Below are 14677 nucleotides of genomic sequence, written 5' to 3'. Positions count from 1 at the left end.
GGGGGGGGGGGGGGGCTTGTTTTCGCTCGTGTTTGTACTGATGCGTAAATTCTTTGTAGAGCTTTAGCTGGGAGCATGCCTGCTGATTGCAGCTTGGGAATTCCGCCCAGTTAGTGCAAACAGTATGTGGCTTGGTGGCAACGCACTCGGTGGCCGCGCACTCAATGCACCGATTCGAACTTGAGTGCAATCTTTCAACAGCTGAACTCTTTATTTAGCTGACCGTTTTTTACAGTCCGCTCAGCTCCGATAGCAAGCGGGAGCGCCATTGCGCATGCGTTGCGCGCCTAGTTTCGCTGAGCGCACCGCCGGTACCGGAGCGGACTGTCGAAGACGGTCAGCTCTGTATTGGCTCGCTATGTCCGTTGATGCCCGTCATGCCAGGCAAGAGGGCCCTCTTTCCCGACAGCCGCCGACGGCAGCCGCCATTGGCAAGCTGTTACGCCACGTCACGTCACTTTTACGCAGGCTGAAAAGTTCCCAATGTGTGACGTAAACGTTCCCGCTAACTGTTTATATTACGTCACCTCTTCTCAGCCAATCACAGGGAGCGCGTGACTTACAAGTCATTTTGTTGTTGAATAGCAAAGACGGGCCTACGTTGTCGCGCCTACTCCGTGGTCGTGCCCGCTGAATTTCGTCTAGTTTTTCATTGGCGGCCAATAATTATGCGCTTTCACTATAAAGAAATCGGGCTAGTAAACGTCATGAAACGTCAAAATGACGAAAGCACATACAGCCGCCTTGTCAGCCAGAAGCAGGTGACCACTACTGAAAGCCAATCAGAGAAGGCTTCCGGCGAATTCACAGTTCACGGTGAATTTATGCTGCCTAGAGTATATATATATATATATATATATATATATATATATATATATATATATATATATATATATATATATATATATATATATATATATATATATATATATATATATATATATATATATATATATATATATATTCTAGGGACTATATCTATTCAGCCGAGAATAGGGCCCATGGTCGAAGCAGTCAGTTTGGATTTTGGGCTGACTTTGACTCAGGCTGCATGCGACAAAGGTTCGCGTTTTAACAATATGGACAAAACTACCGTAAAAACCCGCGTATAATACGGACCCGCGTATAATACGAGGTGTAATTCGGGGACAGCAAAATCAGAAAAAAAGTTTTCATCCACATATAATGCGACGTAAAGAGCACATAAAACATTTATTTGCACTGCAGTTACCATTCAGTCATTGTCAGGTTTCGCTGGCACTGTCTCCCGACGTCCGTTCAGTCATCGTCAGGTTCGCTGCCGCTGTCTCCTGAAGTCGCCTTGTCGGAAATGTCTTCCCACAGAAAGTGGTCCTCAGTGCCATCAAGGGCGTTCCAGATGCCGCATTTCTTAAAAGAGCGACTGACGAGCTCCTCTGGTATGCTGTCCCACGCATCCACGATCCAGCCACAAAGCACCGCTGGAGAAATCCGCGTCAGCCATTCGGTAGCTGTCACTTACGGGTCTCCTGACCTCATCCACTCTTGGTAGCAGGACCTGATGCAGTCTTTGAAAGGCTTGTTGATGCAAACGTCTAGCGGTTGCAGCTGGGATGTCATTCCTCCTGGCATGACAATGAGTTCGGTGCGGGGTTCGCGCAACTTCTTCACGAAATCGGCCAGGTGGCAGCGAAAGGCGTCCAACACGAACACTGAGGGGAATCCCCAACAGTGCTCCAGGCTGCCGACACCACACAGACTTTATCCACTCAAGCACCAGTTGCTTTCTCCACCCACGAATGCTGCCTTCGGTGACGCCGAACTGCCGTCCTGCGGCGCGATTCCTGATGGTCTCGGCACATAAAATAACTTTTAATTGCAGCCGAATACTGTTTTCGTGCACCCGACATCGTGATAGACTTGCGGTGAACGTGCCTAGATCCTTCGCGGGGTCAAAATAATCAAAATGGCGCCAGCTGAGAGAAGCAGCAGCCAGCTAACGCCACCGCAAGATGGCGCACCCTCCGCTGAAACCAAAAGTGCAAATTTTCGGCTGAAAACTTCGGGATCCACATATAATACGAGGCACAAATTTTACATAGTAAAATTCGGAAAAAAACCTCGTATTATACGCGGGTTTTTACGGTAAATTTGTCCTCAAGAGCAGTTATCAGTATGGATTCTGCTGTCCAAGACAACGAATAGGCGGTCTTGTGCTGCTGCCTGTCCCTGCGAAGCGGCATCCAGCGGCCATAGAGTTAGAGAGGTCACAAACACTGGTCGATTAGGAGGTTTAACGCGCCGACGCTGCACCCGGGCTATGAGGCACGCCGTAGTGGAGGGCTCCGGATTAATTTTGACCACCTGGGAATATTTACCGTGCGCCGCAATCTCGAACACAGGGGCGTGTTCGCTTTTCGCCTCCATCATAAAAGCAGCCACCGCGGCCGGGCTGAGCAGCACAACACCATAGCCACTGAGCCACCGTGCCGAGTCACAAACACTAAAACAGAATCTTGTTTACTTTGAAAGAACCAAGTTATGGTTACTCGAACTGCATTCTATCCCCGACGGAGTTTCTTTTTTTTTTTTTTTTGCCCAGAGCAGATACGAAATATGGGGGGAAAATTTTCAAATTTCGCGCTGCACGACATCAGCCGTGACGTAGTACAGTCAAACCCGGTTATAACGAACCCGGATAGAACGAATTATGCTATATATCGAACAAAAATAATTCAGTTACGGAAATACATGGGACACATATTCCTTATAACGAAGTTCATATCCGATATAGCGAACTTTGGGCGCCTAGAATGGCCGCCGAAATGCATGATCTCGCAGCGGCGATTGAGATGTGGATTGGCCGCGACCACGGAGCAAGAGCCGCGACTGAGACATTGCGCCTCGCACGGAGCGACGTGACGCCCAATACTTTCCGGAACTGTTTCCGATGCGCGGGACTCGCGACGGAACCCGCCCAGTCAGTGAGTGCGGACCAAGACAGCAGCATCGGTGAACTGTGGGAAGAGTTCGCCAGCGTTCCCGATGATGTCGCCAGTCCGACGCTTATAATGAAGCGCTTTCGGCAGTCGATGTGCTCCGCCAATGCTTCTTAGATTTTTGAGGACACGGACTCGAACTGGTACAAACAATGTTTCGTGTAGAGAATGCTATGGTAGTTGAAGCCGCCAAAACGAAAGTGAAAACAAAAATCACCGTTTTTTTTTTGCAACGTGGGCAGTTAAGGCGGAAAGTAGCTTTGATACTTGCAATAAATGGATTATTTTGGTCTGGTAATGGCTACTGTACTGTGTTCGTTTCTGCATTAGCGGAAGGCGGAGTTGGGGAGGGGGCGGGGGGCTCCCGCGGCTTACGAACTCTTAACAATAAGCTCGTTATAGGCGGGTTCGGCTATATCGAACTATTGGATATATCGAACTAATTGCGGTGCATATTGCAGTTCGCTATAAACGAGTTTGACTGTACATGAAATATGAAAAACAGCACGCATGTTAGCGTTGTACTAATTCTGCATCATGGAACTGGAGGTATCAGTACAATAGAGTCGCCATGTTTCTTTGCGGTGGCTTTGATCGGCGGCCGCGAGTCGCGCAAAGAAATCCCTGTGACGTCATAAGGACCTGGCAAGAATGTAGCTGGTGAGTCGCCGCTATACTTCATCTACTTTCTTTGCAATTGTCTGGACTAATTGCTTGAAGTTCGCGTAAACGCTGACATCCTTGTTCTCGGGACAAAGCAATCTTTTGAATGAGCCAAACTTGTATTCCGTCTTCGTGGTCCCTGCAATAGCTTATAACTGTGCGGCCGCCGCTACCGTAGCGACGCGAGAAGCCACGCCCAGTGTGCGTGTCCGTCGAACTGCCGTGCCCTTTGCATTCCTGTATAAACACGAGGTGATAGTTCGGCTCGACTCCAGCAGCCCCAGCTCTGCTCCCAATCAGCAGACGTCGGTTTCATTGTCGCCTTCCAACTTCGCAGTTACGCAATCTATTTACAAACGCGACTGTGTCTGGCCAGCTCCGTTGTTTGCTCCGGGCGCTATCTGCCGCCCTCGTTCTTTGCCCGGCCGCTGGTATCCGTCGTCGCCTGGCCGTCTTTGGTGAAACGAGTTTCCTCTTTCGGCTTCGGAGCTGAGTGACGCACCCCCAAACGCCTCCGGCCGAGCGCGGTCATAATATACTGCGGTGAAACGGCGCCGTCACCCTCATCACAATGCCTGCACGCTTTTTCATCCACTGACTGACTCTTTTCTCTTCCCATTTTTCGTCGATCAGTTGTCCTCGAGACGGCGCTGTTGAAGAGCGTTACTGGAGTGACGACAACTAGCCCTTTACGCAGATGTGTGCAGGCTATCCTGTGCGTATCTCTGGCCTTCTTACCTTACAAGTGACTAGGTGCGGGTGAAGATTGCGGGGGAAAACGCGGCGCACTCGACCCTGCACTGAAACCGATCTGGGCTGTGCTCCGGCGCGAACCTTGGCGCCCTGATAAGACGGGCCAGATGTGTGACTCCCTCCACGTAGTACGCCTCAGCCGCTGGGTCGGGATCGGGTTGCATGCAGGCAGCGTGGGCTGGCCGAATTACCAGCCGCGCGTTTACAGGAAGGGGGGAAAGAGCGGGGGCTATATGCCCTCTGAGTTTCCTTTAGAAGCGCTGTTTGAAAAAGAACAGCTCTCCTGTAGGAGCTGCCTGCTCTGGTTGTTTTGTGGCTTGAGGGCTTCTCAAATTTCACAGAAGTGTTAGCTTGAATGGGGAAGTTGGCATTCATTAAATGCTGTCTATCTCTCCCTCCCTCCATCCCTCCCCCCCTCCCTCCTCCTCTCTCTCTCTCTCTCTCTCTCTCTCTCTCTCTCTCTCTCTCTCTCTCTCTCTCTCTCTCTCTCTCTCTCTCTCTCCAGGAAGTGACGACGATAAATGAGCGTCTTTGCAGTTTTTTTCCTGAGCAAACCGCTTTCCCGTTCGAGTTCAAACTTTGCACGAACATCGAATGTTGTGGTCTTTCGTTTAACTCAAACAATGGCGACGACACTTTTCCCTGCTTAATTAGAAAGTAAATAGGAAATATTTTTGTCTGTGGGAGAGCCGGCGGCCATCTTGCACGTCGCGACCAACTTGGAACGGCGGCGCCTTCTACTGTACAGTGGTGATCTCGGTGAACACGGGAGCGCGTGGCCGCCGGTACCATCAGAGCAGCCTACCGTGCCCAGCGCGAAACATCACGCATGCGCTGTGCGTGCCGAGCGAGACTATTGGTCTCCTCGATTTGGCTACACTTTCTGCACCAGTTGAGGCAGTGTAGCACTCTCGCACTCGATTTGCCAGTGCAGCTCGCGTTACCTGCACTTCGGTACTCGATTTGACGCAGTGCTGCACGAGTTCTACACTTCTGCACTAGCCTCTGTGCAAGTTCTCGTCTCGTGCAAGGTGCAGCGTGCTCTGGCGCGTTTTTTTATTTTTTTTTGTGCCCACCGTAGCAGACGGCTCTAACATGATACTTGTGTCAGTAAACGGAGTGGAAACGACAGCGTTTCCCGTTTTAGACGAGAACGGTCGTCACGTGCAACAAGGTAGTGCATTTGTGTACGAAACACAAGGTGAGTGCAGGGTGACGCCATTAAAAAAAACGCGAGCGCGCAAACACGGATTGCAGCAGACGACGTTTGTGCACTTTTGCGACTTTTGCCCTCGATTTGGCTCCTGCACCGAAAGTGCTAGTGTACGGCTGCACTCGCGCTGAAAGAACTGGCACTGCACTTGCACGACACTTTTGTGTACTAGTGCACAAAGTGCAGCCAAATCGAGGAGACCTTATGCTTTCAGCGCGCGCACTGCGTCATCGGAGCGTCTGCGCGTCGTAGCGCGGGAGCTATCAGCCACTGTATGAATGAGTGGAAACTAGAATCCACATGAAAATTTTTTCCGTGTGAGCGGTAATTCCTTCTTCAGCTCCAATACAATAGTTTCGGCACAGCAGCGTAACTCGCCCACTTGTTTCAAACAGTCTTTGTCAAAAGATCACGCAGATTTTAACAACACTTAATTTTTGCAAGTGCTTAAAAAAGTCCTTTAAATGCACATAGGCACGCAATTCAAGGCTTCGAAGGTGGTCACTCAAAGGGGGCGCGCAGGCGCTACGACCTTCATTCAATATATGGGAGAAAACTATCATCCTTTACCTTTTTATATTTGGGCGTTTTTATGCAAGAATCCAGGAATCGTGGATCAAAGCAAGGTACCATTAGCAGACGAGACGCAACATAGCAGACGACGAGCAGACGCTCCGATGACGCGATGCGCGCGCTGAAAGCAAAATACCGCTCGGCCCGCACAGCGCATGCGTGATGGTTCGCGCTGGGCACGCTAGGCTGCTCTGATAGTACCGGCGGCCACGCGCTCCCGTGTTCACCCTTAGCGAGATCACCATTGTACAGCCGGTAAAAGGCTTGTCTATAACACGGCTTTCGTACTCTCAGCCTTATCCTGCCCCGCCGGTGCGGGATTTGAATAAAAGTAGTGCGGAATTCTGAAGTCTTAGCCCTTCGCTTTTGCCTCCGACATGTTTGGAACGAGTATGTTTCGGCAGTTTTCGGATGTAGCTGGTTGAAGTTGAAATCGCTGTTATAGACAAGCGTTTTACCGACTGTACATAGAACTCTGATAGAACGAAACGAGCGATTTTTGGTCTGCGGCCGAATTTCGCCTCTTTCTTCCGCCAAACATCGCGTGTTTCGTCCTTCGTATTTCGGAACTGGGATAGGGAAGTGGTGAGCTATGCGGATAGCTGGCTTACAAATTGCCCCCGATTTAGGGGCGCTCGAGGTGTCCCTGGGGTGTGATCAATGTGCGTGGTGTTAACAAGTGCAGGAACAAGCACACATCATTACCGGAAGCACCTTATCTATTTTTCGTTTAACGCACAGCTCGTTTCTTCCCTTGTCCCCTTTCATGTCTTTGCGTCTCGTTCGCTGTATACCCGTGTGCCTGCACGCGTTTGTGTGTGTGTGTGCTTGCGTGAGTGTGTGAATGATTGAGTGAGTGAATTTTCGCACGCGCCGATCTGCAGTCGCACAATAAGGACGGTCGGCCCCTGTTTTCGCGCAGCCGACTGGTTTTCTATCATTGCTCGGCGCCGGTATATAGGCGCGTGTTAAGGAGCCGACGGAAATAACCGGGGCCTCGTCGTTCACAAAGGCCCACTTAACCGAATTGCATGCCTGGGCCGCGTGAACACCCTGTAGATAAGAAAGCCTTCTCGCTGTGCCTTAGTACGACGGTTGATACGTTTTGAAAATTATTCGATAAAATTAAAGATCTCACTACAACATCACAAAGGCTACCAAATACCCATTTTAACGGAAAAGAGAAGCATATAAAGGACCTATTGGGCGTTGAGGGCACCTCTCAGGCGTTCTCTTACCTGTGAGGTGTTCGTTCCGCTATCGTGTGCACGCTGCGCGGAGGCCGCTGTCGAATGGGCGTGTGCCGTCTTTGCGCATGCACGCTGAACACCACGAGCGCGGCGCTTAGTAGTTTTTTTTCTGCAGCGCCTGATCGCACCGATATCCGCACCAGCAATTGCACAACAGCGCTGAAGCGTTTACCATTTCGGTGTTGTAGCATTTAGTTGATTGCTCGCGTACGAGCGGAACCCGGAAGAGAACGGTGCTTCGATCTTAAACAGCGGGCCGAACGGTGTCACAAAATAATACACGTTTCGGAATATGTGACAAAACAATCACACGATTTTTTTTCCTGATTGTGCTTGTCTCCTATATTTGCTTATTCGTAACCGTGTGCGCTTACTTTCGTCGTCGTGACTGGACAATTAAGTCTCTATAATTATAGAGTGGCGCCCTAAGCACTAGCGCACAGTGAGACATAGCATATATGGGCGTTGAATAGTACGTTACACTTGGTAAACCTGCTACATTTCGCTGCGCTGGACTTAGAGGAATAATCTAAGAGAATAGAGGCGAAAAGCGAAAACACCCGTGTGTTCGAGATTTCGGCGCACCTTAAAGATCTCCGGGTGGTCAAAGCTAATCCGGAGCCCTTCACTATGGCGCACCTCGTCGTCTGCATAGCGCCGGCGTGTTAAACCTCGTAATTGATCGAATAATCCAAAAGAAGCGGGCGTGCCATGCATGGCTGAACGACAAAGCCGGCGTCGCGGCGCTCCTTGTAGCAGTGCGACGGCTGCTGCGACGTTTTCCATTGCATCGTTACTAGAACAAACTTCAAAAAGGTAACACACACACACACACACACACACACACACACACACACACACACACACACACACACACGCACACGCACACGCACACACGCACGCGCACGCGCACGCACGCACGCACGCACGCACGCACGCACTGATTGATTGATTGATTGATTGATTGATTGTGGGGTTTAACGCGCCGACGCAACGCAGGCGATGAGGCGCGCCGTAGTGGAGGGCTCCGGATTAATTTTGACCACCTGGGGATCTTTATCGTGCGCCGAAATCTCGTACACACGGGCGTTTTTGCTTTTCGCCTCCATCAGAAACACACACACACACACACACACACACACACACACACACACACACACACACACACACACACACACACACACACACACACACACACACACACACACACACACACACACACACACACACACACACACACACACACACACACACACACACACACACACACACACACACACACACACACACACACACACACACACACACACACACACACACACACACACACACACACACACACACACACACACACACACACACACACACACACACACACACACACACACACACACACACACACACACACACACACACACCACACACACACACACACACACACACACACACACACACACACACACACACACACACACACACACACACACACACACACACACACACACACACACACACACACACACACACACACACACACACACACACACACACACACACACACACACACACACACACACACACACACACACACACACACACACACACACACACACACACACACACACACACACACACACACACACACACACACACACACACACACACACACACACACACACACACACACACACACACACACACACACACACACACACACACACACACACACACACACACACACACACACACACACACACACACACACACACACACACACACACACACACACACACACACACACACACACACACACACACACACACACACACACACACACACACACACACACACACACACACACACACACACACACACACACACACACACACACACACACACACACACACACACACACACACACACACACACACACACACACACACACACACACACACACACACACACACACACACACACACACACACACACACACACACACACACACACACACACACACACACACACACACACACACACACACACACACACACACACACACACACACACACACACACACACACACACACACACACACACACACACACACACACACACACACACACACACACACACAGAGCTGTGGGTGATTCCTATATCATCGGAATCGGTAAAACATAAAAATGAAATGTGCAGCGATATCTGCAGCTGAGCATGACTTGCGGGTCGGCGGCTGTCTTGTGGGTGTGCGTGGCGAGCGACGTCCTGCTGGCGGGTCGCTTCGGCAAAGGTGTACTGGTGTCTTTTCCGTGGTGTATCTCGGGATAATACACTTTCGTGTTAAAATATAAAACCTGAAAACGAACAACCCTAAATATAACGTACTCTTTACTACTAAAGGTTGCTTCCCCGCAAGAAGACCCTGTGTGCAGGAGTGCACCCTTTACAGGCTGCTTGCTTCGTTGTACTGGCGTCATTTCCGTGACGGATATGACGTAAGTGAAATCTTCGTGAATCCCGGAATAAAACATTTTTTTTAAAAAGGAGCGCACCTGAATTCCCATTGGCTGCTACGCATTTCATTGCGTGTGTTTCAGAAACAAAACACAAAGAAGAGGAGTGTTCGCGTGCCTCACAAATAAAACACGAAGAAAAGAAGCTCGCGCTGCTTTGCATTGCCCGGGCGTGCGCAGAACCACCTGGAAAAAAAGCTTTGCGACTTCCGCTCTTCTGACGCCAAGTTTCGCACTCCGGTCGCTTCTGCTCCACTCATCCCGTGGCGCAGCAGTCACCACCGAGCCAGGGCACTCTGCGCTGTGCAGAACGCCTTGGGGCGTTCGATTGGACGCTCAGCGTCGTTTAATGGGACGATATTGCTTTCGCATTATTTCGCATTTCGCATTCCCCTAAGAAGTCAAATGCCTAGGTGTCCTCTGGCTGTCCTCGGACAGTGGTTAGTTGCGGCGGCACTGACCCCGTAATCGCAGTCGGTGATTTCAGTGTGGATGAGCTGGAACCGAAGAGAGAGTGGTTTTTACGCGCTTCGTTTTCGAAACATCTGGTTTTCGATGCCACACTAATCTTGGCCCTACCGACCACTCGGCGGAATGCTTGCATCTATTTGAAATTATCCAAAAAGGTGTCTGCATGCAGTCACGAGTATGCCGATCAGTGTATGTCACATGGACCACGAAATCTCTCTGACCGTCGCTACTAAGTTACAATGAGGGATGCAGTAAAGTGTTTGCAATAAGTTTTTTTACCAGGCCATTTGCGGCTCCGCCGGTATAGTCCGCCTTTGCATGACGAAATGTTCTTGATATTTTTAATTCCAGAGCACTTTATGGGCTTACCTTGTCGTCGTAGCTCGCTAACGGTCGATGTCAAGCGACTGCCGGAATCAGGCGGCGCAGCGAGATAATTTACCCAAGTAGAGCCTGGTGTACCATCGTCCGGGAGTCACGCTGAGGCTTCGAAAACCACGCGGTTCAAATAGTCATAACCGTTCGAACCTCGTGAACCGCTGGCGCTTGTCATACATCTCCCCGTTGTTCAGCGCAAAGAAAACTGCAGGTACATTTCAGGCGAAATATGTGTATATAACCGGCAGTCCCAGCGGTCATTTAGTTAGGAACGCTCGTTGGGTGGGTTTTTACGATAGTAAGCAAAAAAAAAAGAAAGAAAGAAAGCGGCCGCGCAAGAAAAAAATGGCGCGTTCGAAATGACGCAAAACAGCTGCACCATACGTCATTAAAGCAAGCACAAAAAGAACAGAATTCCCGCTGGCGCAGTTTCAGGCAGTGTGCGCGCGAGCACTGCGAAGGCGGGAAATTTGAATAGCATATTCATCAAGAGAGGAGTGAGACAGGGTGGCGAAGAGCTTGATGGTTGGTATCAGTGAGCGGATATATCGGCGCCACCACCCATTATGGCGAATCACTGCTCTGCACTTCCGACCGCTTTCACATTGAGTGGAACGGCTTCGATTTTTTTTCTCTCCTCACGCACTATACGAAAATAATCTCAAAGCCTAATATTGATCCGTGTCAGGAGAGTAGCAATTGAATAGGTGTCGTCAAGCTAGGTTGCAGGCATCCGATGCATTTTCCGCACGTATATGCTTATTGTAGCCCTAAGTGGTATATAAAAAAGTGATGGGGGGGGGGGGGGGGGGGGGGAGATGCAGGGAGAGTCTTTATAAGGGTTCTAAGTTGGACTAGTTGGATACGTACTGTTCACCATAAAAACAACAGTACACAAACTGCAAAGGACGAGAACACTAAAAAAGACACACATGGCTTTTTGGGTCCTTTTGGGTCCTTGGTCATCCGTATTGTAGACGTTTTCTGGGCAACCGGTTGCGTGAGCGTGGGCGTATGTACTGTAGCGGTGCGGGACAGTTAGCTGCACTTCGGCCGCTTTGTTTGCAGCGGCGTGCGTGTAGCGAACGAGGTGGGTCACTGCCAAAAGGCGGATGTACAGCGCGTCTCCATTTAGTTAATGAAGCGGTAACGGGTGCCTAGAGATCCGAGGGTGGTCATTAACGCCGTCTGTCCTCTCCTTCCTCTCCACTCGCCCGTGCAGGCATGCCCATCCGGTGCAACAGCGAGAGCAACCTGCTAGAGGCGGTGGCCGAGGAGCGGGCCATCAACAAGATGACTCATCGCTCCCAGGACGACACGCAGGTCAGTGGCCGCCACTGCGCCGCCTCTGGCCGCACTCACCGCGTGCACCGCGATACGCGCTCCACGGTGGCTCACTGTTTGTGTGAGAGATAGGCCACGGCACGAACGACGTCTTGTACCCTTCTGGAACGGCACGTCTGGTGCGTGATTCATTGCAACGACACACTTAACCAAGAACACATCCTATGGGATTAATGCACGCACGCATCAGTAGTATGTGAATACCCCACGCGTAGAAGGGAGTGACTGACATCCGCGAACAAACTCCGAGATCAGTGGGACTATAGTGACCTGCATCCGAAGGGTCATCCGCTTACCTGGACGGAGCCGGCTGACACCCCCTCCTATTCACGCACGGTTCAACTTCCGGCCTAGCAACTCGTTGCCTAGTAAGTGGCTATAGAGTGCTTCAGCTGGACTTGCACGTATTGCGTCGCGCTTGTTGACGGCAAAATGGGAGAACTTGCACAGAGTGCCGAAATTCAGAAGAGGGAGAAACGGGAACAGAAATTCAGAAGAGGGAGAAACGGGAACAGGGAAATGCAGCCGCGCAGAGTGCCTATAGACGCAATTTCGTTCGCGCTTTCCCCATGCGGAGATAGGCGCTCCCACACCGCTGTGCGTGAAAGGTGTCAACCGGGTTTCCGCATCCCTCAGCCGGCAAACGAGGCAAGGCTAGCTCGTTGGAATGGATGGGCTTAGCGGGAGAAAAATAAGGAAAGCAACTTAGCACGAAAAGAAGTGGAGCTCTTAGGCAGGATCAACGCTAATAGGGAAGCGAGCATGCGTAGGGAAGTAAGAGTAACTGGAGAGGAAATAGAAAGGATACCCGGCAGAAATGCGACAACTGTGGCCGAAACCGTCGTGCACCACGACACATAAGCAGTGAGGCGAATCTCTACACGAACGTTACAGCGGAGAGCATGGCGTCTTGCGTTTTGCTGAACCAAGATGCCGCAAGTGCAGGCGGATACTGGTGATACAGTCGTACGGGCAACAGGTGCCCCTACCCCCTTCTCCCCCTCCCTTCAAGCTCAACAGCGCAAAAAAAAAAAAAAGACGTCCGTGGAACTCGTGGCGAAATGAAAACTCTGACGCATTGTCAAGTAGTTGTGGCTGGGTATTTTTCAATACTGCTTGCCATCACGTGAAACAGCCTCACGCTGTGCGGAGCAAATGGCAAAACACATCCTGAAAAGTGGGAGGGAAAGGGAGGTGTTCATCTTCCCTCTCACAGTGACCCATGTTCGCGCAAAATGGGACGAATTGGTGGCGTGCGTGTACGCTGTTGTGCACAAACACGAAAAAAAAAAACATATTTCGTCAGTTCAAAATTTATTCGGCGGAGATTTGGAACGATCAGCAGTGTACGTTTGCTACAATCGCAAAAAAAAAAAAACGTGGTTGACGTCGCGTACAGTCACGAAAAAATGAAATGCGAACACAAAAATACGAACCAGAACACGCAATGTAGAAAAGTACTGTCTTGGACGTCAAGTAATGGCGTGCGAGTGGTGTACTCGTGAAGCCACATTTTCGAAATTTGTTAAGTCACGCGTCAATTCGACTTACATTTAAAGGAATCCCGCTATTTGTGTGGTCTGGCTCATATTTTTGTGATCATGTTTTATTTAATTGGCGTATTCATGGGAGTGGAACGGAAGGTGGTAGGTGTAACATTAAGGGACAAGAAGAGAGCGGAGTGGAACAAACGCGTGTTAAGGACATATTAGTAGAAATTAAGAGGAGAAATGGACGTGGGCAGGACATGTAATGCGAAGGCAAGATAACGGTTGGTCATTACGGGTAACAGAGTGGATCCCTAGAGAAGGCAAGCGTGGCAGGGGGCGGCAGAAAGTTAGGTGGGCAGATGAGATCAGGAAGTTTGCGGGGATAAATTGGTCGCAGTAGGACCGGGATAAATGGAGATCCATGGGAGAGACCTTTGCCTGCAAAATGGGCGTAGTAGGATGATTATGATGATGATGATGATGATGATGATGATGATGATGGTGGTGGTGGTGGTGGTGATGATGATGATGATGATTGATCTTTTATTTGCCGATGACTGTACCTTTCAAATAACTGCATCGTTTGCTGTTCGTCTTTCTTCTTACAACGTTTCAAACGCTCTGAAGATGTGGTTGTCTCAACGCTGTGTTTTATTGACATCTTTAAGCGGGCAATAAAGACTCGGAAAAAATGGTGGAAGGTGATATCAAGTGAGCACGCCACCAAGCTGTGGTCAGCTATTCCATTGCTAAGTCCTGCCGGAGGGGTGCAGTGTATGGCAATCTCGGAGCCGCCGCTGTCAAGGCGTATTGTATGATAAAACCGTCGGCCTTGCATCCCCCACCACATCGCCTGCAGGGCGTTTTACTGCGCCACCAATGAGATTTACATTTGGAGGGCATACTTGTTATTTGTACGTTTTGTGTTCTCATGGCCGCTCGCCGATGTAACCCGAGGGTAAGTCGTGTCGTGCCGAGTGTGGCTGCATGCTGTCGATAGCGGCCGTCTGTGCACTTGACCTTAATGGGCGACTGAGAACCCCGTCTTTGAGCC

General features: G+C 50.3%; 1 protein-coding gene across 2 annotated transcripts in view; it reads left to right on the top strand.

Moving 5' to 3' along the window:
- Hwt (SH2 domain-containing adapter heavyweight) overlaps window positions 1-14677 on the top strand; it is a 253722-nt gene that overhangs the window by 12528 nt on the left and 226517 nt on the right. For both annotated transcript variants that reach the window (XM_077699734.1, XM_077699733.1), the window contains exon 2: window positions 12012-12112. In XM_077699734.1, the coding sequence (XP_077555860.1) occupies window positions 12012-12112 (101 nt within the window). The remainder of the gene's footprint in view (window positions 1-12011; window positions 12113-14677) is intronic.

This window comes from Haemaphysalis longicornis, unplaced genomic scaffold (assembly GCF_048455015.1).
Source record: "Haemaphysalis longicornis isolate Haplotype H1 unplaced genomic scaffold, Haemaphysalis longicornis Haplotype H1 scaffold_2, whole genome shotgun sequence".
Taxonomy (NCBI): domain Eukaryota; kingdom Metazoa; phylum Arthropoda; class Arachnida; order Ixodida; family Ixodidae; genus Haemaphysalis; species Haemaphysalis longicornis.
The sequence above is the reverse complement of the archived record's forward strand: the minus strand, read 5'-3'. Positions and strand labels throughout refer to the sequence as shown.